At 37.4% G+C, this 27,911-nt stretch overlaps 1 protein-coding gene across 5 annotated transcripts in view; it reads right to left on the bottom strand.

Annotated features, from left to right (window-relative positions):
* TBK1 (TANK binding kinase 1) overlaps positions 1 to 27,909 on the bottom strand; it is a 72,892-nt gene extending 44,983 nt beyond the window's left edge. For 2 of the 5 annotated variants that reach the window (XR_008912566.1, XM_056800703.1), the window contains exons 1-8: positions 27,635 to 27,880; positions 27,005 to 27,157; positions 24,876 to 24,993; positions 16,415 to 16,555; positions 13,559 to 13,688; positions 12,698 to 12,879; positions 5,950 to 6,110; positions 2,365 to 2,475 (exon numbers count right to left, since the gene is read on the bottom strand). Coding sequence is in view for 4 of the 5 variants with exons in the window: in XM_056800703.1 (XP_056656681.1) it covers positions 2,365 to 2,475; positions 5,950 to 6,110; positions 12,698 to 12,879; positions 13,559 to 13,688; positions 16,415 to 16,555; positions 24,876 to 24,962 (812 nt within the window). In the remaining variant the exon portion in view is untranslated. Of the gene's footprint in view, positions 1 to 2,364; positions 2,476 to 5,949; positions 6,111 to 12,697; positions 12,880 to 13,558; positions 13,689 to 16,414; positions 16,556 to 24,875; positions 24,994 to 25,387; positions 26,008 to 27,004; positions 27,158 to 27,634 lie in introns of those variants that run through there. The other 3 variants (XM_056800701.1, XM_056800702.1, XM_056800704.1) reach the window with 3 other exon arrangements.
* Positions 27,910 to 27,911: the final 2 nt, after the last annotated feature.

Here is a 27,911-nt window from a genome sequence, read left to right as displayed (position 1 = left end):
CTAATTCTTCAGACTCCTATTCCAACTGTAGAAAGGAGTTTACAAAATGTAAACTCCTTTCTACACAACTTAATGATTTCACCAGGTAGTGGGCATAGAGATGCCCACTCTTTCTGGACTAATTCCAGCTCAACATTTTCTGTTTCTATGCCCTTAAAAAAAAAAAGTCTGAGATTTTCAATGAACAACTTTAAACAACAAAAGGGAAATCCTAGTTGGAAGATCATCTGAGAAAGGAGAGCTAAAGATAGCCTACAATGTTCTGTAATCTCAATGTTTTGGAGAAGGACATTAAACCATAAATTCCAAGTGATCAAAATGCTATCCTGGCTCTAGTAACTAAGGAGGACTAATGTAATTCTCTATTATTTTAATAGTTTCCTTCAACTTAGTGTTTTGTTTAATATGATTTTTATCTGACAAAATAATTTCTCTAGATGTGGCAGCTTAATGATCCAACAATTACTAGAATGGGAACTATTAGAAAAGTTCTAGAAACAAAAAATGCTTTATCATATCTCAACCTTCAGGAGACTTTGTATAGGGTTTTGGACAAATGTTTCACAAAATAAAAAGCAATGTCACCATCCTTTCTCTGAATCCCCAACCCTAATGTACATTTAGCGTGTGGCTGATTATGGCAGGCACTAGGGGCTCCCCATTCTTATTGGACCTTGGATTTCACAGGTGTAGGATTCTCCTATAGAGGAATTTTTCTACCACCACAGACTGGCTCTTTCTGAAACTGAACTGTCTTAGGGAGTTGTCTGGGCATTGAAAGCTTAAATTACTTTCCTGGGGTCACATGATCAATAGTTGGCACAGATGACCTTTGACCCCTATGAATCTTAAAAACTACTCAGACTGTACTTTAGAAGATTTGATTTAGCTATTCCATTATTATAACAATGGAGATACTTGGTCTAACAAGAATCAGGAATGTATTGGGAACTTTTAAAATTACTCCACCCTAATCAGACATACTTCAGGGGAAGATAAAAGTTGTAAACTCTTGATTGAGCAATGAAGGTACTTAACTCATACCTTATAGTGAAGCTAGAAGCTTAAGCTAGGTCTATTTTTAGATCTAATACAAAAAGGTGTTAAGTACCTGTAAAGTTTAAATTAGTCACAAAAGGTCAAGTAACTCACAAAAGGCAAAGTTTAACAAAGAAGTGTGAAGTACTTAGAAGATATAATCTAACCAGAGAAGGTGAGAACTAAAGAGTGGTGAGAACTAAGAATGGGCAGTCCTGGAAAAAAGTGTCTACTTTGATTGGTAGACTTGAAAATTGGGGGGGAGGAGGGGGCTGGTGACATAAGAGAAAATTTCTTTAAAAGTAAGGGGTAAAAAGTCAGTGGAAGCAAGGTAGTTCGGTGTGGAGGTCTCTGAACTCAGTTCAGGAGATTGAGTTCAGTAGAGGACTGGAACTCAGCTTGGAGATGGTCTAGTGGTGAGTGATAAGATTGACTCCCTCTGCCTCCCCCTCCCCCTCTTCCCCCACCCCTTAATCCCTTCTCTCTATATTAAATAAAATCTCCATAATTTCCAGACTGACTTGGGAATTTTATTTGGTGACCATTTAAATCTAGATTTCAAGTCAAAACACTAAAATTATCTTTACACCCCATGCTTTTCTGACTTTGAGACTAGCTCTCCATCTCGTCTATTCCATGCTGCCTCAGAAGCCAAGGATAAAAAGATAAAAGTTCCTCAAACAGTCTCTCCCCTAGTGGGGAAAAAACATGCACACGGATAAGGAAATACAAAGTAATTTGGCAGGTTTTTTCTTTTGTTGTTGTTGTTTTTTTTTTGGGGGGGGGGGGGGGGGGACTGGTACCTGCCAGGAAATAGAAAACACTAAGGGAGAGAAGGATCACAAAAAGCTGAGCTCTTGAGCTGGCTTTGGAGAGCTACAGTCACCTGGATACTTAATAGTATAATAATATAATATAATAATATAATATAATAATAGTTAAATAGTTGTTGAATTTGAATTGAGTAATATTATCTGTGGCCAGTCACTTCAGTCAGGTGAAGCATGGTTCTACTAAGACCAGCATCCTGAACTAATTTCCTTATTATTTCAAAGTCAGAACTTCAAATCCTGACTAGTCATTTCACAAGTGTATGCTAGTAGTTATAAGACTAAGTAATCATGTGAAGAATAACTGCAAATCTATTACAAATAGAAAAAAGAACAATTCAAAGTAAATGTCCTATGAATAGCAGGTGAGTAGCAACATCTTTAAAGGGAATACTATGGATTAGAGAATATTTGTAGATTTAAGAGCTGGAAAAATTATGGTGTTAACCAACTATTGTCATGATGCTAAGAGATTAGTTAAGTGCAATATACTTACCTAGAAAGGCTACAAGAAATAGGCATGTCTGCACTCCAGTCAATTGGCCCATTTTCTGCTTTTTGTACTCCAGATATTGCACCAGAAGGTTTTCCAGTAATTATTTTATACCTTTGAGATAGCAAAAGCAGGCAAAAACAAATAGTTCTTTATGTCATGGCTATTAATCAATAATGTAAAAGCCTTTTTCATATGCATATCTCTAACTAATGTCCCTGAACTCAGTACTATGCACAAAAATCACAAAGGGGTCAAAACATGTTGGCTAGGAGTGAAGTGCAAAGATTAATGTTATAAGAAAACCTTAACTCCACTAGAGCACTTAGAAGGAGAGAAGGAAGCCTGTAGCAGGCAGCACTGTACTCTTTCCTGGAGCCACACTGCCTCCTCTGAGCCACTGTCTTGCTCTCCTCTTAATCCTTTCTTTTAATGTAGTTTTGATTTTGACCTCCATGGTCTCACTGCAAGCATAGTGAGTTCTATGGTAAATGGTACTTTACTGTCCAATCGCATCAACTTCATTTTCTGTGTTCAGATAATTTTAGATTTAGACATAGAAGGGACCTTAGAAGCTCTCTCATCCAAACTTCTCTTTTTACAGATGAGGAACCGGGGCCCAAACAAATTAAATTACTTGGCTAAGGTCACACAGGAAGCAAGCAGCCTAGAGTCCTCTGAGAGTCCAATTCAATTTCCACTGTACATGTTAGCATTTACCACTTCCAGTGTCTTCCAACTTTCTTTTTCAAAGCATTTCTGCTATATGAGCATGAATGCTTTCTCAGTAATCTAAAAAGCCTTTCATAGTTTAAGGTACCCTGATTTCAGTTATGAGAGTCTTGCTGTATTTTTCATGGAATTTCTTTTCTACTTTACTATTTCCTCCTCTGCAGAAGATGCTGACTCATGTTGTTCCAGTGTTATATGATGTCATCACCTTGTTGCTGGGCCTCAACGAAGTGGATCTTTTATATGTAGTTACAGCTCCTCAATTCATTTACAATGATGTCAGTATTGATAGGATTATTTCAGTAGGTGAGTCACCTAGCTGTTCACTGGGAACAGATAGGACACTCAGTGCCACAAGTGATATTATTAGTGTTTGTAGATGGTTAAAATCTGTCTAATTCTTAGCACTCTGTGCTTCAAATGCTGGAAGCACAAAATGGTTGCAAAGAACTGAAGGTTGTTACATTTTCCCAGGTCCCCATGATCAAAAGCTCTTTACCTAACCCCCAGCTTTCTGGCAAAGAGACATTCTATTCTTAGACTGGCCTATGGATAGCAGGCACAGTCTGTCACCACACTCATACTTAAAGATTTCTCAGCTTAGTGGAACTTGCCAGTGCTTGTTTTCCATTTGCATAAAAAGCCTTTGAAAAAATAGGGTAATTATTGGGCCATAATGAGAAATCAAAGTATTGGTTCTGTAGGAAATAGGAAAGGGACAGGGACTGGCCCTTGATTTCTTTGACAGAGGGAATTTCAGGTTAAAGAAACTTTCTTTTCCAAAACAGGAAGGCATCTTCTCTACAACTATAATACTGCCCAGAGAACTTAAAGCTCAGTGACTTGCCCAGGGTTATAGAGTCACTGCGTCAGAGGTGGATTTAAAATCCTGGTCTTTGTCTGAAAAAACAATTTTTTAATTCCCCTTTGCTGTATGGCTTGTACTAAGTATGATGTTTTTTAAATTTTTTCCCTTTTCTGCTGTTCAAATAAAAAGAAGAAAAAACCGCTATGTAACACACTTGCACAGTCAAGCAGAACAGATTCCCTCCCTGGCCTTGTCCAAACTCATGTCTCTCTCATTCTGCCTTTGCCTAACAGGAGGAAGGGAGCACATTTCAATGTGTCTCCTTTAGAACAAGGTTTTGCCATGGTTTTGATGAGCACTATTAGATCGGTCAGAACTGTTTGCTTTTATGGTACTGTTTTATCAGTGTATAAGCTCTCCTGGTTCTGCTTATTTCATTCTACATCCAAGTCTTTCCAGGTTTCTCTGAAACCAACTTTTCTTACTCACATCTGTATTTCATTACATTTAAGCTATCATTTGCTCAGCCACTGCCCACCCAATGGACTCTCCCTTAGATTCCAGGTTTTGCCACCAAAGAGAGTTGCTTTAAATATTCTTGTACATATAGGACCAATTTCCTCTTTTTTTTATCTCTATGAGGCTTAGTATAGTATTGCTGGATGAAAGGGTATACAATACATAGTTTGTTAACTTTCAGGGTACAGTTACAAATTACTTTCTAAAATGTCTGGGCCATAACTCTACTAAAGGTGCCAAGGTGTGGTGCTTTTCCAAAGTCCCTCTAGCATTTATGTTTGCTAAAGGGAAATTGTGGTACAGAACCTCTGAGTTACTTTGATATTTCTTTAACTTTTAGCTATTTAGAGCATTTTTTACATGGCTATAGATAACTTAGATTTCTTCACTTAAAATAATATTTTTCTGGGGGCAGCTGGGTTAACTCAGTGGATTGAGAGGCCTAGAGACGGGAGGTTCTAGGTTCAAATCTGGCCTCAGACAGTTCCCAGATGTGTGACCCTGGCCAAGTTGCTTAACCCCCATTGCCTAGCCCTTACCACTCTTCTGCCTTGGAACCCATACACAGTATTGATTCCAAGATGGAAGGTAAGGGTTTTTATTAAAAAAAAAAAGAAAAAGAAAAGATTTTTCTAACAATATAAATGATATTGCCAAATAAGGTTATACTTTACTAGTAAATTGCAACCTGTCTGAAAGAGTCTCTTTAGGATGAGAATCAAATGTTTAATGTTATATCTGCCAAAATATCATTTTGGGTAACATAAAACAGGTCAGTTCCTTGCATTACATTTTTGTCAAAATGGTTACCATGCTCTAATGCTGCAAAGTGGCCCTAATAAGGATAAACAACACTCCTTCCCTGTTCCCATCCAAAAAAATTAATATGAAAGGTGCAACGGTACTGAAAAGAAATTTACAAAAACCGTATACATTTAATAGTAGTGCAAAGGACCTAAGAGGAAAAAGTAAAATTGCTAAAAAGGTAGGAAAACAATTCCAGTGAAATACCACCTGCCATTTAAAATTTGTAAAGAAAAATATTTAAATATATTATCAGCTCTAAAACAGGTTTGCATAATGCCCATATTCTATAGAATGTGCATTATAAATGCAAACAAAAATTATACGTATTAAATCAATCACCTGTGTGTGTACACCTCTCTCTCTCTCTCTCTCTCTCTCTCTCTCTCTCTCTCTCTCTCAACAAGACTACACTTCATGAGTTTACATTTGGCCTCAGAAATGCACTAGCTGTGTGATCCCAAGCCAGTCATTTAATCCTGTTGGCCTCACCTTCCTTATCTATAGAATAAGCTAGAGAAAGAAATGTAAACCATTTCAGTCTCTTTGCCAAGAAAACCTCAAATGGAGTCATAAAGGATTGGAGACAACCAAAACAAAACAACAACAAAAAAATTTACTATATGTAAATATATTTTATGCAGATATTCTTTGACAAAAAATGGCTTAGAAACTTATGATTTACTAACCTAATATTTAGAATTGTAAATGAAACAATGACCTACATTACTTCTTTGTTTCGTCGAGGTCCTTCAAAAGGGCGAAAGGGTAGAGACCCTGTGGCAGCATGATAAAATGTTACTCCAATACTCCAAAGATCAACTGTTGCCCCATATTTCTTCTGATGATCTTTCCTTAGGACTGCTCGTTCATACATATCAGGATGCTGAGAGAAAAGTTTGAAAATATAGATAAGACATAGAGCAATACACATTCCTTAGACAATAATGTTCTGTGTGCTCTTTCGTACAAAAGATCATCAAGGAAACTCCCAAGTTATCTATAAGTATTCATATATATGCTCTTTGCTACAAATATACTACAGGCATATACTACACACTACTGTTTAAAATCATAGACATATCACACAGAGTGAATCAAATCATTATTCAATTTAATTCAATAAACATTTACTAAATATGCAGAATGTTCAAGGCACTGAGAACACTAAGATAAAAATAATCCCTGATCTCAAAGAGTATAATCCATTTGGGAATACAGCACTAATGCAAGTAGGTAATTACAAATCAATCTGAGGAGGGAAACAACTGTAACAATGTGGGGGATTCAAGATGGTTTTATGAACAGCAACACCTCAGTTGAAAATAAGGATATTGAAAGAGATGACAGGAGAGCACATTTTGAATATGGGGACTGGCTTGATTGAAAACATGGATAAAGGAGATGAAATAGTGTTTGGGGAATAACCTAGTTTTGCTCAAATTTGGAGTGTAAAGGTGAGCTTTAAAAATAAATTGCAAAAATAGATAGGATTTTAGAGAGGCTTTTATTTTAAAACCAAGAGGAATCAGTGAAGTTTTTTGAGGTGAAGTCAAACTTGGTCAGACACACTGAGACATGTTAAGGTAAAAGAACTAAACAAATCTCAGAAAGGGCATTTAGACAGCTAACTGATAAAATGTATATAAAAGAAATCTGTCCTTTATATTTCAAGCTACAGTTATCAGACATAACAATGTGAGCAATTAAAAAATTATTTAGAGGCACATGGAAATTATATAAACCAACCAATTTTTAAATTACTTATTATTTACTCTCAATTTTGATAATCCAGCAAATTTTTTCCTCTACTGACAGCTTCACACTGTGGCAAGTAAATGATCCTGGATCTAGAGTGTAAGTTCAACCAGGTCCCCCAAAATGGGTAAATTTTCCTTCAAAAAAAAAATTGGTTAAATTTTATTTTCCCCAATTACATGTAAAAAGTTCCAACATTTTTCAAAGAACACTGAATCTCAAAGTCTTACCCTTCCCATTTTCTTGAGTGGTAAGCAGTTTCATGTAGATTTTATATATGCAATCATGTAAAACATTTTTCCATATTAGTCTTTTTGTGGAAGGAACTACTCCCAAAATTAAGAAATGGAAAAATGTTTGCTTTTATCTGGATTCAGACTCCATCGATTCTTTTTCTTTGGAAGCTGATGCCATTTTTGATCATGAGTCCTTTGGGACAGTTTTGAATCATCATATTGCTGAGAATAGCTGTTATTTACAGTTGTTCATTATAAAGTATTCCTACCAAGATGCACAATGTTCTCCTTCTGCTTAAGTGCATGTTAAGTCCTTCCAGGTTTTTCTGAGCTCCTCCTGCTCACCATTTCTTACAGCACAATGGTATTCCATTACTCTTACTCAGCCATTCCCCAATTGATGGGTATCCCCTCATTTTCCAAATCTTTGCCTCCCTAAAAGGAGCTGCCTTAAATATTTTTGTACAGATAGCCCCCCCCCCCTTTTATCTCTTTGGGATACAAATCTAGTAATGATATTGTTGAGCCAAAGGGTATGTACTGTTTTATAGCCCTTTGGGCATAGATCCAAATTGCTCTTCTGAATGACTGAATCAGTTCACACCTCCCCCAACAATGCATACATGTCTCATTTTTCCAACATCCCCTTCAAGTTTTATAATTTTCCTTTTCTGTCTTAACAGCCAATCTGATAGGTGTGGGGATGGTGGCTCAGAGTTGTTTTAATCTGCACTTCTCTAATTAATAGTGATTTAGAATATTTGGGAAGGGCAAGACTAGAGAGAGCTGTAATTACTTTGAGAATGGTTCATATTCTTTGACCATTGACCAAATGGGGAATGATTTGTATTTTTATATGTTCAACTCATTTCTCTATGTACTTGAGAAATGAAGCCTTTATTAAAGAAACTTGCAAAAAAAATTGCTCCATTATGGTTACTATTTTTTATTACTTTATCCTATTCATGTTTGTTTCATTTCTAACCCCTCCCCCAATATGTCCACTTTTCTATTGTTGGGATCCAGACATGAACAAATCATGTAAATATTATAGCTGTACCCAAAAACTGACTCTTATGAGCAATCTGTTCATGCACCAGACTTATGGATAGAATTCTTGTATTTCACATGATTGATTTCTTGATCCTTGTAATAAAGTGAAACTCTAATCTTATGGTATTCTGACCACTCCCCAAGCCCACATTCAAAAGGTCAAATGCACCTCTGGTCAGGATACTGACTTCTACATTGCCTTAATCTCCACATCTTTGATCTTGTGGTTGTTAACGGAGCCATGTTAAATTCTCCAGCATGTCACATGTTCATTAATTACCTCCCAGTCCCCATTCCTTGATTCTGCAATAAAAACTGGATTCACGTGTGGCTCTCTTTTTACTATCGGAGAAGCAAGACAGACTGAATCCCATGTTGTTGGACCCTTCATCTCTGTGTCTTCCTTCCCACTTTATGTTCTATCTTAATCTCTAAACCTCTTCACTCATTTTTTCTGAAGTCTACAGCTTCCCTTTTAGTTGCTTACCCATGAGAAAATATTATGTAGCTGCTGCTAAGCTTCACCTATCAGGCCCACCCCTCCTCTCTTATCCTTTCCTCTCCTACTTTCTTATAGGGCCATGGTGGTGAACCTATGGCACATGTGCCAGAGGGGGCCACTCAGAGCCCTCTCTGTGAGCACATCCACTGTCGCTCCAGCAGAAGTTTATCAGAGTTCATTACTAGAAAGTCAGAGGGACATGAGGCCAGGCTGCTCCCCTCTCCCTTTCAACTACCTGAGGACACCATTCACCCCTCTAAAAGGTTCACCGTCACTGCTGTAGGGCAAGATAGCTTTCTATATACAATTTATTGTGTGTGTTCTTCCCTTATTGAGCCAATTCCAATGAAAGTAAGTTTCACGTACTCCTTTCTCCAGGTCCCCCATCTTTCTTTGTATTGTAAAAGTACTTCCATGGCTCTTTTATTTGTGAAAATGTATCTCATTTTATTTTTCCCTTCCCTCTCCTCCCAAAGCATTCCTTTCTAATGCTTTAATTTTATACATTTTTTAATATCCCATCATATTCAACTTACACCTTTGCCCTCTATGTAAACTCCTTTTAACAGCCCTAATAATGACAAAGTTCTTTGGATTTACAAGAATTATCCTCCTTATGCAGGGATATATAGTTTAACTTTATTGAATGTCTTTTAAATTCTCTTTCCTGTTTACCTTTTTGCACTTCTCTTCAGGCTTGTATTTGAGTTGAATTTTCCATTAAGCTCAGGTCTTTTCATCAGGAATGTTTAAAAGTCCTCTATCTCATTGAACACCCATTTTTTTTCCATAAAGGATTATGCTGTATTGCTGGATAAGTGATTCTTGGTTTAAAGTCTAGCTCCTTTGGTCCCTGGAATGTTATATTTGGAGTGCCCTCCAAAATCCTTTATTGTAGAAGCTGCTAAATCCTGTGTTAGCTTGACTATGCCTCCATGATATCTGAAATTTCTTTTTGGTTGCTTGCAATATTTTCTTTCACGCAGGAGTTTTGGAATTTGTCCATAAAATTCATGAGTTATCCTTTTAGGGAGCTCTTTTAGGAGTTGATCTTAGAATTCTTTCAATTTCTATTTTATTCTCTAGTTCTAGAACATCAGGGCAGTTTTCCTTGATGATTTCTCCATGTCTAAGATCTTAGTTTATTTTTTTTTTATCATGGCTTTCAGGCACTCCCATAATTCTTAGATGATCTCTTTTGGATTTATTTTCCATTGTCAGTTGTTTTTCCAATGAGACATTTCACATTTTCTTCTATTTTTTCATTTTTTTGGGTTTGTTTCATGTCTCATGGAGTCATTCATTGGCTTCCACTCGCCTAAGACCAATTCTTGAGCATTGATTTTCTTGAGTGAGCTTTTAATTCTACTTTTTAAAAAGTATATTTCCTCATGGAATCTGTCCCCTTTTTTCCGCATAAGGCCAATTGTTATCTTTCAAGAAATTTTTCTCCTCATTGCATTTTTAAAATATTTTTTCCATTTGGCCAACTCTGTTTTTTAAGAAGCTCTTCTTTTCATTAGATTTTTGTTCCTCTTTTGCCAATTAGCCTATTCTGTTTTTTAATATATTAATTTCTTTAGTATTTTTTGTACCTCCTTTACCAACCTGTATCTCTTTTTTCATGATTTCCCTGTTTCACTCTCATTTCTTTCTCCAATTTTTCTTCTACCTCTCTTACTTGGTTTTAAAAGTCTTTTGTTTGAGTTCCTCCAATAATTCTTTTTGGGCTTGAGGGCAATTAGTATTTTTCTTGGAGGCCTTGAATGTAGTGGTATTGACTTTGTTGTCTTCTGTAAAAATGGAGATTTTGAACACTAGACTCCAATCCCTAAGAGTCCTTGGTATTTCCCAGAATTCCCTATAGTCACACCTGAGTCTCTACAGAGGTGAGATCACAATTGGTATTTAACTGGCAGTAATGCCTACCACGCTCTCTTCTCTTTCATTGCAATCACGTAGTGGTAAGTTAAGTGCAGGGATTCTGAATTGGTTAATCAGTCATAGGCGCGTGGTTTTAATTTTGTATATTCTTTGTTCCTTGATTTCTGATAATCCTTAATAAACCTCATAAAATATAATATTTTTATTACTAGATACTAATTTAATTTTTACACTTCTCTGAGTTTGTGTTTTGGTCTTTCCTGTCACCAAAATAACTTTCTATATTGAGTTTCTTTTTTTGTTTGCTCATTTTCCAGCCTTTTTCTTAATATTAGTTTAAAAACCTGATAAAGTTGGGCTGTGTAATTATGGTGAAAGGAGCACTGTTCCAAGCTTCAAATTCTTTGTGCAGCTGCCTTCAGAGCTGGCAATGGGGATCTATATGCTATCAGTTCTTATACAGAGAAGTGTGTTTAATATTCCCCTGGTCTGTGCTCTATCTGTAATCCCAAGCACTCTTTCCCTCCTTGGATCTGTGCCCAGGGTCTCTTGTTCCTCTATGGCTACAAACACTGGTGTCTACTAGTGCTCCTCCTCACCCTGATATCATGCTCGCAGACTGCAATCTGATTATGTGCATGGGCAATGTGACAAGAGTCTTGCACCCAGAACAGCAAAGGGACCCATGTAATCTCCTTCTGAGAAGTTGTCCCATTCCCCTTATCATCTGTGGCTGAGAGCTCCAGAAGCCTTTGCTGTGCGTTTAGCTGCACCCAAGTACTGATGTGGTGGGGCCTGCCCTGGTGCAAGGCACTCTGCCTCTACCCAGGTGCATTAGATCTCTTCAAGCCAGTCTTCTAAGTTGTTTTGGCCTGAAAAATTACCCCCCCCCCTTATTTTTTTGTGGGTTATGCAGATTCATAATTCAATCTAAATAGTTTTTTGGAGGGTGATTTGGTAGAGATCAGACGAGTATGTACCTTCTCCACTATCTTGGAGCAGCCCCTTAGGTAATCTCAAGGAGAGATTCCAGGAAATCCAAGGGCCATGGTGAGAGGCAATGTGACATAATGGAAAAAGCCCTAGTGTTGGAGTCAGAGGCTCCAAGTTCAAATTTAGCCTGACATTTACTATTAAATTAGTATAACTCCAGGTAAACTGCTTAACTTCTCTGGGCCTAAAATTTCTTCAGTTGCAAAATGAACAAGTAGAACTAGATGATTGTGAAGGTCCCTTCTAATCCTCAACTGATCATCCTACATGAGCCAATGACCAGGAGACTAAAATCTGGAGACTTTCATCACCAATTTAGGCACAAAATGGTGAATTTTTCAGCCACAGTAAATTGTGATGGCTTACAACCAATTTACAGCCTGAGTCATAACATGAATTAGTAGTCAGAGGTCAAGTTTAATAAAATAGTTTCTAAACTCATTAAGAAAAAATTTAGAGTTTTTCAGTTAGAAAACTCAGCACTGACTTAGGCAGGTCTTCTCAGTGTGGCTTTGTTAATTCTGTGAAAAACATCTTCTCATATTCAAATAAAAGTTTGAAATAAATCAGAACCTTGGTTTAACAATGTTTTCAGGATCTATGAGATGGATCATCTGAAAAATGATTCATCTTGGTAAATTCCCTTGGATGAGGTCCAAGACTAACTTACTTCATAATGAATTACTCTCCAGAGCAAAAGTTTTAGTTAGGGAGTGCCAATGTATAAACAGCTTTTATCATAAATGGATTATTTCATTAAGACAGTAAGGTAAGTGAGAACAAGAACTCTCTAAATAGCTAAAAAGAGCTGCTGTTGCTAAAAATCAAAAGAATTCTTCTAAACCTTTTTTCATTTTTCAAATGATTATGTATTCATTAAAGATGGACTCCTCATTCCCCACATTTATTATAACCATGGTAGAAGGCACTTTATGGATAATGAATCTCCTTTTCCCATAATTCCTCTGTGAATTTATTCTCCTGGTTGATAAAATTATGTTTTAGAGTAATTTCTTTAGCTAACAGTGATTATGATTAATAGCTTACCAAATATTCTTCTGTGCCATACAAAGAAACAAATTGCTCGTCATCTTCTAATTCTCTAGCAGCACCAAAATCTGTCAGTTTGTAAACAGACTGTCCATCTTCTCCTATAACACGCATGATATTGCCAGGCTTGATGTCACGATGCACTATTCCATTTTCTCGAAGATGATTCATTCCACCTACTTTGGGCCCAAATACAAAACAAAACAAAGGTGGTTATGTAGCAATCTGTATATTCTCTATATGTGTAGGTATATGTGTGTGCATGTAATTCAATATTAAAACCCATTAAAAGCGAAGTTTTCTCAGCATTTCAAGCCAGAACAATGGTGAGTATATTTAAAAAAAATTAATATTTTGTACTTTCCTAAAGTATAATCTTGACCAATTTTCTCCAAGTGAAATTCAAAAAATATAGCAGAGCAGAATAAAGAATATTTTCCTTGTACAGCATTATTCTAGGGAAATATATAAGAATCTGCCTTGTCTATGAATTCCTTCCTAGAATTATAATGTCTAACCTCAGACTTACATATTTCATGTGTTCAAAAATTTCATATAAGTTATGAGAGACTATTATGTAGGAATATGAAGAGAGAAGGGTACCAGAATTATTTTATTGGGCCTTTACCTGTCCTAAAATCAACCTATCTAAAAACATTTATTAAGTACCTATTATATCCCAGGTACTTTGCTAGGGATACAAATACCAAAAAAAAAAAAAGGGAAGGTGAAAAGGATCAGGAATAAAATATAATTCTGTGCCCAGTACTACTCTAAAAGCAATCTGAGACTGTAAATGGGAGAGATATAAAAACATCTAGGAATTAAGATTCAATTTTTAAAACTCATTTAACATACCCACATCTCTCAAAACGATTAAAAACTCCGATTCTGGAAGTCCATAGGCATTAGATGGTTCTTCTAAAACAGTGTATAAACTACCACATGGGCAAAATTCCATAACAAGTACTTTATGTCTTGTGGTTGTCTGAGAAAAATAAACAAGCAACCATTGGCTGAAACACAGTATAAGATCACAAAACACCAAGACTTTATTAACACCCCAGGACATTATAATAATTTGTAAGAAGAGACTTTCTTTTACTGAGTTATATGATGAAAACACTTTTTAACAAAACATTCTTTTAAGTTTAATTGCTCCTATTGACAAATACCTCCTGCTCCAGGCATGGTACCATACCTTTAAACTAAATGGCTAGTGCATCACCTGAATAGTCCCCATCTGTCTAAACAGAGACTAACCTATGCCATACTGCTACACTGATGACAAATGTTTAAAGGAATTTTACTTTCTCGTTTTTTAAAACTTTTTAATTTTTGTTGCTCCTAAAAGCATATAAGATATAGCCATAAAATACTTAGTTTCAATGCCACAGAATCAGAGATTTTTTTAACCAAAAAATACCTTAGAGATCATGTGAGCCAGTCTTCTTATTTTACAGATGGAGTAACTGAGGTCCGTAAAGTTTCAGTGATTTGCCTAAGATCATATAACTAGCAGGTGGCAGAGGTAAGATTTGAACCCAAATCTAGTGTTCTTTGTAATGGAAGTTACTGCCAGTAGTCATATAATGCATGTAGAGAACTAAGAGTAATTATAGTTAAGGGTAGTTGTTTAAAACTTATTTTTTTGTTAAGTATATTTTACTTCAATGGAATTATAATTGTTTCCAAAAGATGTGTTACTTTATCAGGTATTTGAACTTGTTATTGAATATGGTTATAAGATTAATAATATGGTATCCAGTTAGAATGAAAAAATTTTTAATTCAGCTTACATAAGCTTATGTTAAGGAAGAAAGCGCCATCTAAATTTGTTTAGCTGTATTAAAGCCATGTGTGATAGGAGGAATAATTTTCTACATAAGGTAATTTGGGAATACATTTGACTAAATTATTATCTGATGAGCACTGAGTCTTATTTAAAGCAGCTTCTCTTTAATCTGGATGTTGTTAGGTTATGAACTGAACTTATAAAAGAAGGTGAAAAGGAAAAAATATGTCTATATTTGGAAAATTCGGGTTATTTTATCAGCCCTGCTGATCATATGTTGTAATATCCTGAAGCTTCAACTAAAACTATCTGGCCATCATTTATGAAAATTGTGAAACTACTGTTCAAATGATATGGGTTTACTGTATGATACTGATTATACTGTAATATTGTCAGCTTCTTGTTCATGGTGTCTGGTGCAAATAAAGGAATACCACTGATCTAATTCCATGGCTTTTATTTGTTGGTTAAAATTCTCGGTGCTACAATTACAAAGAAGCTAAGCTCCTCTACCATTTTGGACCTTCATGTGTACAATACAAATATGCAAACATAAGCACCAGCCAGAAAAGGTGAGGGTAAGGGACCTAGAACACTAGTGCAAGCCAGGGTTAACAACTCTAAATCTCAGGACTTGGAGTCACAAGTAAGTGAGCTTGGACAGCTTAGTGAGAGTGGGGTTACACTAGTAAAGCCATTGTCAGTTCTCTTAAATGAATCTGAAGTCTAAAGCAAGCAGATATTCCAAACAAGGATGACCAAGGAGGGTTTACAAGTAATTATAATCTCTAGTAATATTGGACTGAAAAGGGATCATAGAACAGAACCAGTAGACAGAGCCTTCCCCTGTAAGAAACTGCACAGGGAAGCAGATCCAACTTGGGCAATCAGAGCAAGACATGGCAGGGTCAAATGTGGGTCTGGGGATCTATAGGAGGGAATGAATGTCTGTCCTTGGCTTCTGTGTGTCATTCATCCTGTCCTATGTCTGAGTCAGGTCCCAACACGACTGCCTCACCAATGTTCTTCCTCTCAATTCTGGCCAAGCCAGTGTGGCTGGCCTTGGCCTCCACAGGTCCCTCCTCTTGCTTCTCTCTCTAGTCTCTACATGTCCTTGAAAATGTGCTTGATTCATTCCTCCACTAGCTGCTCCCTTCTTGTCTCCCTTCCCCATATTCTGTGGAATGATTCACTTAGTAAAGTGAGAACTGCATATATACATGTATTTTAAAAGTTAAATATGCTTTAAAAATAGTAAAAAAAAAAAGTATATTTATATTTAAAGTACATATACTTTGAAAAAACATTTATATAAAAGAACAATGCTTTCTTATACAATATTTTCTTCTGTTCTTTGTATAAGGAAATAGTTGTGTTTGTTGATGTCGGTGAAGTTCATAATAATTTTAAAAAACATTAAATTATCCCCTTGTTAGTTTCCTTTACCTATTCCTCTTATTCTCTTCCCATCTTCAAACTTTGTTCTTATGCTTATATAATATATATAATATAATATATAATAAATGCTTATAATTTTAAAAAACATTAAATTATCCCCTTGTTAGTTTCCTTTACCTATTCCTCTTATTCTCTTTCCATCTTCAAATTGTTCTCATGCTTATTCCTCTTCTTGTACTTAACTAATTTTCCTCTGTACTTAGTGGAAAAGCACTGAGACAGAAGTCTCTTTAAGCTATGTGACCTTGGGCAGTCATTTTATTTACCCTTTGACCCTCAGGCTAACAATTGGAATTAATGCCTGTCTCAAAAGACTGCAGTGAAGATAAACTGAAAGCACTCTGTAAACTGTAAAGCACTCTAGAAATAGTATTAAAATTATACAATATATTAAGCTAAGTCTACTAATATTCAGAACTTACAAAAGATATATAGTTCATTAAAATACAACAAATACTTACCTCCTCCTCAACAGCAAACAGTTTGACAATATTCTTGTGGTTTAATTTTTTCAAGACTTCAAATTCTCTCATCTGAACATCCACAGGACGAAGGAAACTTATGCTATTAAATACTTTGACAGCAAATAAATCACCAGTTTTCTAAAGAGAAAATATCTAATTAAAAATATTTCACAGAACGTAAAAATAATCACAAATATCATGTCTTCATAAATTATTTGGCATAAAGGCCAAAATACACTTACATTTAAAAACTATAAGATTCTTTGCTAATGTCACATTAACACTTCTAGTTTCTATCATAACTATCACAGCTTAGAAGGTAATTTACACACAATAAATTACAATACATTTCATGAAAACCCATTTATTTTTGCAATAGCTTTAATGGTAACAACATTCTTCCTCAAATTGTGCCATAATTTGCACTTCCTAGTTCTGCCTTTAGAAGCTAACTAAAACAAATCTCATCTCTTCCACATGACAGTCATTCATTCAAATGTATGAAAACAGTCATCATATAGCTCCCCTACCAAGTCTTCTTTTTTCCAGGTTAAATAACTACTACTATTATTAATTTATGTCTTCATCTTGTAGAATGTTTTAATTTTCATATTAGGCCACTTCTATAGGACTACAACTTGTATTTTTAAAAAGCTACAGTTAATCAGTCAGGGTTTCTTTTCTATTCAGTGGTTAATCAAATTCAATCATGTATGCTTAGTCTGGAATGCTTTAAGTAAATATTATATTAACCTATGATCCTGGTGAAGATGGCAATTTATATGACAAGATAAGAGTTCATACTCTAAGGGGGCAGCTGGGTGGCTCAGTGTAATGAGCCAGGCCTAGAGATGAGAGGTCCTGGGTTCAAATTTGACCTCAGACACTTCCTATCTGTATGACAACCCCCACTGCCTAGCCCTTACCGCTTTTCTGCTTTGGAGCCAATACACAATATTGATTCTAAGATGGAAGGCAAGGATTAAAAAAAAAAAGTTCCTACTCTAAATAAATATTGAATCACAAGAAAACAGAAAATGAAACTCATCTATTTCAGTCTTAAGTGAAACTAACTGCCAATAGCAATTGAGTGAGCAGGGGTTCTTAAGTTGGTGTCTGTGACTGATCTTTTAAATGAGAAAACCATGTTACAATCTAATTAGGCTTTTTTGTAATCCCCTATTTTATATTAAATATTTAAAAACATTTTTCTGAGAAAGGGTCCATTGGCTCCACTAGACTGACAGCCAAAGCATCCCTGACACAAGCAAACAAGAATCCCTACAATAGATTTCAACATATTCAATATGCCTTCAAAATGTACAAAATTCAAAGATAATTCAACAACTAAGAAGAGACCTTCTAAACTGATGACCAAAATAGCCTCCACAATAGCCCTTAAAAAGTATGTTTTGCTACCAAGAAACTTTCTTACCGAATTAGAAAAAATTATAACAAAATTCATTTGAAAGAACAAAAGATCAAGGATAGGGACCTAGTTTTAGATCAATACCTCATACCCTATAACAAGATAAATTCAGAATGGGTGAAGGACAAATATAAAGAAGGAAACTATAAGTAAATTAGATGAACATAGAATAGGATACCTGTAAGATCAATGGGAAAGACTTTAAGACCAAGCAAGAGATAGAGAATATTACAAAATGTAAAATGAATAATTTTGATTACATTAAATTAATTATTTTTGTACAAAAAACCCCCCAATACAACCAAAATTAGAAGGGAGGCAACAAACTGGGAAAAAAATCTTTATAATAAAAACCTTTGACAAGGGTCTAATCACTCAAATTTATAAGGAGTTAAATCAATTGTACAAAAAAATTAAGCCATTCCCCAATTGATAAATGGGCAAGGTAAATGAATAGGCAATTTTCAGATAAAGAAATCAAAACTATCAATAAGCACATGAAAAAGTATCATAAATCTCTTATAATCAGAGAGATGCAAATCAAAACAACTCTGAGGTACCCCCTCACACCTAGCAGATTGGCTAATATGACAGCAAAGGAAAGTGTGTTGGAGGGGATGTGGCAAAATTGGGACACTAATGCACTGCTGGTAGAGTTCTGAATTGATCCAACCATTTTGGAAGGCAATTTGGAACTATGCCCAAAGGACTTTAAAAGACTGCCTGTCCTTTGACCCAGCCATACCAGTGCTGGGTTTATACACCAAAGAGATAATAAGGAAAAAGACTTGTACAAAAATATTTATAGCCATGTTCTTTGTGGTGGCAAAAAACTGGAAAATGAGGGGGATCCCTTTCAATTGGGGAACAGTTTAACAAGGTATCTGTTGGTGATGGAATACTATTGTGCTCAAAGGAATAGTAAAGTGGAGGAATTCCATGTGAACTGGAATGACCTCCAGGAATTGATGCAGAGTGAGAGGAGCAGAACCAGGAGAACATTGTACATAGAGACTGATATACTGTGGTACAATCAAATGTAATGGACTTCTCCACTAGCAGCACTGCAATGATCCAGAACAATTCTGAGGGACTTGTGAGAAAGAACGCTATCCACATTCAGAGGAAGAACTGTGGGAGCAGAAGCACAGAAGAAAAATGTTTGCTTGATCACATGGTTTGATGGGGATATGATTCAGGATGTAGACTGGTGCAAATATCAATAATATGGAAATGGGTCTTGATTAATGACACATGTAAAACAGTGGAATTGTTCATTGGTTATTAGAAGGGGCGGGTGGGAAAGAACATGAATTATATAATCATGGTAAAATATTCTAAGTTAATTAAGTAAACAAACACTAAATAAAAATAATCTTTTAAAAAAGTATGTTTTGGAGCTCAGTTTAATTACTGCTTGCTTAAGTTGCTTTCTGCTGTCATCTTGGATCTGTGAAGGATCCTACTTGGATTTACAACCTTTCCCCTTCTTATTCTGCAGTTCACTCCCATATAGTGTCCACTAAAAAACAGTAAATGCAAAGTGCCTTGAGAGGTGCCACTATATACTGGACAAAGTGCTGAATGTAGAATTGCAAGACCTGGGGACAAATCTCACCACTGAGACATGAGTATAATCACATAAACTCTCTGAGCCAATTTCCTAATTTTTAAAATGGGGTAATGGCCAGTACTGACTCACAGAATCCTGCTGGACTCAAATGAGATTTGATAGTATACTCATTTCAACAGTTTCCTTGTATGTATGTGACTAGACATACATATACACACAGTTAATTTAAACATGTTTTATATATCTATATATAGTTTAGCACACTATATCTCTCCTCCTTTTCTCCAAGTCCCAGGAAAAGATGTTACTATTTCCCCAATTTCACTTCTCAAAATCTCTCTTCCAAGTGTCCTTGCACTCTGGCTTCTGACCTAATCCCTAAAGGCTTTCTCTAAATTACCAAGAATCACTTAATTGCCAAATCTCTTTCTCAGTCATCATCCCTGGATAGATATCTCTGCTGCATTTGACAGTAGTAACCACTCTTTGCTCCTGGATACTATTTCTTCTTTGGGTTTTCATGACTTTCTTTCTTGGTTCACTTCCTACCTGTCTCACTGTTCTTTCTCAGGTTCTTTTGGGATAATTATTCATATTATGCCCTCTACCTGTGAATGCTCCTAAAGGTAACATCAGTTCCTATAAATTTAAATGTCACCTCTATGCAGATGACTCATCCTTGAGAGTTCAAGTCTCTCCCCAAGCATGAGAACTATACCATCAAACAACTATTAAGACATTTCAAACTGAATATCCCCAAAACACTTAAACATAAAAGCATAAACATAACATTTCTCAAACTGAATTTATCTTTCGCCCTAAATCTTCTCCATATCTAAACTTTCTTATTCTTGCTGAAGGCATCACCATCTTTCTGGTCTCACAGGTAGAAAGAAATCACTTGGAGAGTTTTGTGAATGAACAGAGAAGGGAAAGACCTAAGACAGAGAGACTAATTAGGAGGCCATTATGAGAAGTTTGTGGCCAAGTCAAGAAAAGGGGACATAATCCAAAAACATTGTGAAATGAGATGAACTCTTAGGTTGTGAACCACATTGATCAGAAGGGAGTGGTCAATAGACTGAGAAAGGTCACAAGAGTGATATATCATTACTCCCCTAATACCTGAATATTACTTCCCCTGAATTATTGGTGTCTTCACCTTTATTCTTTCTAATATTACATATTATTCTCTATAGCAGCCTTGATGAACCTTTTAGAGATCACATGCTCAAACTGAACCTTCAAGCTACCTGTGAGCCCCCCACATTACCTTAGACAGGGCATTACCACAAAGAGTGGAGGAGGAAGTGCTTGAGTTGGGCTATCGGGCAGAGGAACAAGGCATGCAAAAAATGTCCTCAGGTGCAATGGGGGTTGGGGGTTGGGGGGGGGGGGAGGGAATGGGACTGGGACTGGGACAGGACTGGGACGGAACTGAGCAGTCCCCTCTGACACACTGGGGCATAAATGCCACATCTTTGACAACATGGTTCTATAGTAACTGCCTTGGCATTTTACAGGTACTGATTTCTCTTTCCTCTTCAATATTCATATCAAAGTCCTTTTGATCAGTTCTATAAACTTCCAAATTTCTCTTGTGACTCTCAGATGGGCTCCATCCCATGCCTTAAGTCACAGACACTCCAAGTCTTATTTTAACACCAGCTACTTTTTTCCATATCTTCTGTTCTCTTTAAAGTCTATACCTTCATTCAATTATGTTGCTGTTCAATTATCTCCAGTCATGTCTGAATTTGTATGACCCTAGATGGGGTTTTCTTGGGAAAGATATTGTAGTGGTTGGCCATTTTCCTCTCAAGCTTATTTTCCAGATGAGAAAACCGAGATCAACATGGTTAAGTGACTTGGCCAGTATCATCTACAGTTAATAAGTGTCTGAAGCCAGATTTAAACTCAAAAAGGGTTTTCCTGACTTCAGGCCCAGCATTCTATTTACTGTACCACCTAGTTGCCCCTACTATCCTGTCCAATCAACAGCAGTGATGAAATTATCACCGCTACCTCTAAAGTGTTCAATTTACTGCTAAGTACTTTATGATCCCTAGAGATGCTTCACAGGTTTCTTCTAGCAGAATCACATGTTCTTTCATCAATTACCAGGAATGGGTACTGGTTGTCAGATCTGACAAGTCTTATGAGGACCTAGTCACATACCAGATAAGTATCTGGGGAAAATAGTAGGATAGAGTCCCTATATTCAGTTTCATTTGTGTATTGTTATTCTCCAGCAACCTGAGGCATCTGAAATCCACCTGCTGGTCTGCCCACCTTGGTAATTCCTTCAGCTTCCACTTTTATTTTTATTAAATAGTGTGGGAGGGAAAGGAGAAGCCTCAGTGTGCCAAAGTGAGGGAGAGAGGAGTTGGGAAGTAGAGGCGAAGAGTGTGTATGTATAAAAAATATATAGGGGTCAACAAGTATTCACTTGTATTAAGGTTTCCACTATCCAAAGCAGAAGTTAGAAAGTCCCCCTGTGGACACAAGGGCCCTACTGTATTAAGCCGACAGGAGACCCTCAGCAATAGGCCAATAGGCACATGTTTCTTTTTTCCAATGGCCAACAAAGATGTCCTTCTTCCTGGTGACATTTACAAGCTCTCTCATAATTGTTCTGCTTTTCCCTCAGAGCATCTAGTTCTACCTTCAATCAGGAAAGTATCAAACTATTATATAACTGTACTGGTTCAGTGTTGTTTCCTTCTTTTTTGGGGCAACATCCTTTTACTCTCCAACCCCCTAACAGAGGTTCAGGACTCTTTGGCTCTTGTTTCTTCTTAAAGTATTTTTTCCCCATTCTTGAATGGAACACTTCCTTCTCTCTGGAAATTGAGAGAAGAAAATGGTGTTGCTCCAGCCATTCTACCTTCTCAAATGGAGAGTAATCTGCATTTTCTACACACCTATGGAAATGAAGAGTGCCCCATGGCTCTTACTGGCTTTTTTTTTTTAACCCTTACCTCCCATGTTAGAATTAATATTGTATATTGGTTCCAAGGCAGAAGAGCAATAAGGGCTAGGCAATGGGAATTAAATGACATGCCCAGGGTCATGTGCCTAGGATGTGTCTGAAGCCAGATTTAAACCCAGGATGTCATGGCTCTAATGAGCCATCTAGATTTCCCCTAGCAACTCTTTAGCAAAGCATTACAACAAATTGTCTGTTCTCTCAAAGAAAAGACTTATTGGAAGAAAATGTAATTTCAAAATATCTGAAAGCCTGACATAGGATTTAGACATCAGATTTGTGCTTTATGGTCCCAACAGGTAGAAGTATTTTATAAAAGGCATAAATTATGGAGATTTTAAGCAAGAGTTTATAGGGTTCAAAATATAGAAGAATTTCTGAACAATTAGAACTGTCCTCAAGCAGAGGAAGCAACAAATGTTATATATAATATATAACCCCTTACCTTCTGTCATAGAATCAATGCTGGATATTGGTTCTAGGCAGAAGAGTGGTAAGGGATAGGCAATGGGGGGGGGGGGGAGGGGGGGTGTTGTTTAAGTGACTTGCCCAGGGTCAGCCACACAGCTAGGAAGTGTCTGAGGCCAAATTTGAACCCAGGACCTCCCATCTCTGGGCCTGACTCTCAATCCACTGAGCTACCCTGCTGCCCCCATGTTTTTTTATATTATATTATATATTATTATTTATTTATTATATATAATATATATAATAGTATTATAGAGAGGATTCCTATTCTGACAAAACTCTGATTAGAATTACTTCTCAGAGACCTTCCAATCAACCCTGAGTTTACAACTATTCACCTCTTTTTTGATACCACTTCTAGCTGAGCAGCAGGGCACAGGGAGGTATTCTTGAAGTACCAAATTCTGTGACACTGTCATGACTTTGCCTTGATTTGTAAGAGCTTGAGCAAATAACACAAATATAGTTTTGAAGCAGTAACAACCAATGTTCATACTCAAATCATAAAATGACTCTGATTTACAAAAGGCTAATAGTTCCATTTCCTCAATTTCTTACACAGTGATGCCACCTTTTTCCTAGGCTACAAATCTGTAAGCTGTCATCATGTAAACCACAAAAGTGACTTCCAATCTAGTCCCAACCCTCCCTGGGGAAATGTCCAGTTTGTAACTGTTCACCTACCTATTCCCCAAGATTTAAGATGAAATAAAATAAAATAAAAAGTTCTGTAGCTCAAAATGGTCTTCTCTCTGATTTTTACACATGGGTACAGTAAATCTCACCCCCCTGCCATTGAACTGCCAATACCCTACTTTACAATACATTTTACTCCTTAAATCTTTTCCCTTCAAGACACAGTTCAAGCAATACTTTTTACATGAATACTTTCCTAATAACCCCAACCATTAGTATCATTCCTAACAAACTATTTTCTATGTGTTCTTTTCATATTTATCCTGCATATGCTTTTAAGTGTATATATTATGGTTTACTCTGTTCATCTTTTATATTTATATCTCCAGTCCTCATACTGTGCTTGACCTCAAAAACTACCCAGTTCACATCTTCATTTAGCAGACCCTACAAAAAAGGCTGGAGTCCAAATTTAAGGAATGATTATTTAAAAGGTCCTAAATACAAACTAGCACAACTAGAGGTCTTTGACAGTAGTATCACATTTTTTATAAAAAGCCCTATGAATACAATTTTGGACACTCAAAACTGACAAATCAGTGGTGAGTTTTATCAATATAAAAAGAATGCGTGATTTACAAAAAGAATGGTTCCAATTTATATACACTATATACATAACTATTTTCTTTGATACTTGCCTCTTTTATCCCTTTTATCTAATTTCACCAAATCCTATTATTTTTTCCTTTGAAATCTCTGAATCACATAATTTTCTTTCCTATTTTCTCTAACATATTACAAGTTGTTTAGGATTACTCCAGGTGGTTTTTCTACTTCCAATCCATTCTGTAGTGTAAAAATTAAATTAGTTTCTAGTAATAACAAATAATATATTTTATGAGGTTTATTAAGGATTATTAGAAATCAAGGGACAAAGAAGATACAAAATAAAACCATGGCCCATGGCTGATTAGCCCAATTAGAATCCCCGCACTTAGCTTACCACTATACATCAATGCAATGGAAGAGAAGAGGTTGGGAGGCGTTACCGCCAGTTAAATACCAATTGTGATCTCAACTACATGGAGACTCAAGTGAGATTATAGGGAATTCTGGGAAATACCAAGGACTTCTGGGGATTGAAGTCTAGGGTTCAAAATCTCCATTTTTACAGCAGGCCAGCTAATCTTTTTTCTAATATTAGTTTCATTATTTCACTCCACAGTTCAACCTATGAAAGGGTCTTTCTGCTACATTTTTGGATGAGTAGGCTTCCTGTAAGAGTATTTATATAAAAATAAATTACACATTATTGACAAAATTGTACAAAACTCAAATTCTAAAATTTTCACTCTGTACTAACCTTATGTCTTCCACGAAAAACATTTGCAGTAGCTCCTTGCCCTAGGATATCAGATAAGAGCCACAGATGATTAGAAGTACTCTGCATTTCTGCTCGATTAGGAGATCCTCTTTAAATACTGAGGGGAAAAAGATTATGATACATATTACAGATATCTATTACACATATACATATATATTTAAAGCATATTATTATTTTTTCAAAGCATACATAAAACGATGGTATCTTGACAGCCTATACAGACTCAAAGTAATCTATCAAAGGCACTAATCTATGTGCTTACATTACGTGGCAATTTCAGAGAAAACCATAATTATGCTTAGATTTTCTTCCCATAAAATAGGTTAAAGGAATATTTCTTCCAAACTTACTTTGCCAACATTTTTGTTTAGAATAATTTAAAAAATCATTTACTTCTAGATTCTTCAAAGAACAGAAGAGAAAAGCCTAAAAAGATGAGAGTAGTAAAATTAATACTAAAATGGCATAAATGTGATTTAAGATAGGAATACCATATGCAAAATGTTGAGGGTACAGCATTCTTCCCATGTTGAAATGCTCCCAATCTTGGGCATTATTAAGCCATTCTGCCACCTTCTACATAGCTAATACAAAGTGAAGGAGTTTTGTTGGAAGTGGGGGGAGGGGACAAAATTTCCTTCCTATGTCCAGAATCTATTTCCTCCCTTCCATCCACTAGAAAATAAAAAGGTGCTCAAAATCTGGTGATATCTTTCACTTAAACTCTGCTTGCAGCTTTATGAAAAGTATCCCTTTTCAGTATCATCATCAAGTAGTAGTATTAGGTTCTTAATATTCTTAAGACACTATACTATAGTATACTACAGAGTATATGGCTGTTACATACAATATGTTAATAGGAATTATAGTACACCATATAGTATTTGTTACATATTGTAATAAAGAGATACTCTGGGAGAAATTTCTGTTGTAATAAAGGAGATACCCTGGAGTCAATTATACTAACTAGATACGCTGGCTGACTAGAGAGATACTAGGGGAAACCTCAGGGTGCCTAGTTATAATAGGGAGAGATATACTAGGGGAATACTTAAGGTTGTCTAGATGGCTAAATGATTAATATTTTTCCTACCCTCCTCCTTCCTCAATACCACCCTTCTTCTGAAGCCTTTAGCTTTGCCCCTCCCCCCCTTCCCTGAGTGAACTATGAGATTTATGAGGAAAAACTCCTTTCTCTTCCTTTCTGAAATAAGGGGGTTTATTGGAAAAAAACAGGACAAAGATGGAAATTGAGGTGAGAGGGATGGGGTTATCCCTAGTTTATGATGAGGGTTAGGAGGATTTTGGGAAATGTCCTGTCAGTTCTGCAACAGCTGACACAAAAGTCTATCAGGGAGATGGGAGGACAACTGTTTAATCTTCTTTCTTCTTCCTTCAAACTCAAGTCTCAGAGACACCAATATCTTCTTCACCACACTCAGCCACCAGCCAAAATTTAATTCACGAATTTCTCCCTCAGCTCCAAAACCAAACTGGTCCCTCAGCCCAGGTCAGAAGCTAACAGGGGTCCTGTTCAGAGCTTCTTCCCCCTTCAGCCTGGCTTGGCTCTCCAACTGTCTTTTTCCTGGGAACATTCTATTTGCAATGTTCTTTTTTGATTGACAGCTGAGGTCTTTTACTTTGTTTTGCATGCTTGTCTTGTCAATCCTCTCTTACACAATATAGCATACTTTTTAGTCTGCAGATGTTATAGGTAATCTATAACATGCTATTAGGTACTACATTATAGCATATTCAGCAGTACATGTCGATGCTCTTCACAATACGTGTCAAGCTCTATATACTCCATAGTACATTATTATGTCCTATCTAACACACCAATCGTTAGGCACTATAGTAGAGTGACAGTGCCCGCAAGTTATGTAAAGTGCAGCCATTATAGGAAACAAGCCTTCAACACACCATCTGACATGGTTTAACAGTGGCAAAGAAATCAAAGGTCCCTTGTGCCACCAGCGCAACTAACTGTGATTCAGCACCCTTCCATGGCCAAGACTGTCTACTCGTGTGGCACAGTCAGGATGGGCAGGGTTTGTAAAGCCTCCAGTCCCCACTTTGGGCCGAAAGGAGGATGGAGTGGACGGTACCTGCCAGGTGGGCCAGCTCGTGGGCTCTCGCACCTCCGGGGCACGGCAGTTCTCCACAGGTAGGAAAAGGTTAGAGGGAGGGCTCCAGGAGAAAGATGCCCATGTCCACGAATGGGCTCGCGGGGCAGACTGTAGGCGCACCGAAGTGAGAAGCTGAAAGGGCCAAAAGGACCAATTAGGGGGAGACAGGACGGGAGCACGTGCAAGTACAGACCCTATTTGCGAGACGAAAAGCTGCCCCGGCTTTCGGAGACTGTGACGTACCCGATACGCCCCACGGGGACCTCTGCTTGGACCCCCATGACCCAGGTCCGCTTTAAGCGTGCCCGGCTCTCAACTTCCCCGGGTGGCCCGTGGGATCGGGGGATAGTGGGGAGGGAACTACGGGGCTAGACCACACTCAGAGGGGTGGGTGGGGCACGCCCCGTTGTACCACCCACCCCCCCCCCCGCAGCTGGGGGGGGGAGGGGTGCAGTCCCGAGAACAGAACCTCCGGCCCCGCCCCCCACTCTAGCTAGGCTCTGACTCAGCATTCCCTTCTCGGCCTCGTTCGGGGCCTCATTCCTAGGAGCACTCCAAGGTCTGGCCTAACTACCCAGCCAGTCTCTCCGACATCGCCGCCTCACTCACCGGGTCCCGGTCCCGGACAAGACGAGTCTTCCGTGGGCCTCCACCTCCTCCTGCTCCTTCCCCGGGACACTTCCTGTTAGGCGAGCCCGGCCCGGGCAGCCACGTGATCCTCCATTGCGTGCACGTGCGCGCGCGCGTGCACCCGCCCTCCAGGCTGGTCGCCCGACGTAGCGCAGCTCGGCTCCTCCCCCTCCCACAACTCCTTACCCGTCGTTCCCTCCCCAGACTGGGACGAGGAAGGGGGTGTGACTGAGGCACGCCCCGAGAGGGTTGCGCA

The sequence above is a fragment of the Monodelphis domestica genome, chromosome 5, assembly GCF_027887165.1.
Source record: "Monodelphis domestica isolate mMonDom1 chromosome 5, mMonDom1.pri, whole genome shotgun sequence".
Taxonomy (NCBI): Eukaryota; Metazoa; Chordata; class Mammalia; order Didelphimorphia; family Didelphidae; genus Monodelphis; species Monodelphis domestica.
The sequence above is the reverse complement of the archived record's forward strand: the minus strand, read 5'-3'. Positions and strand labels throughout refer to the sequence as shown.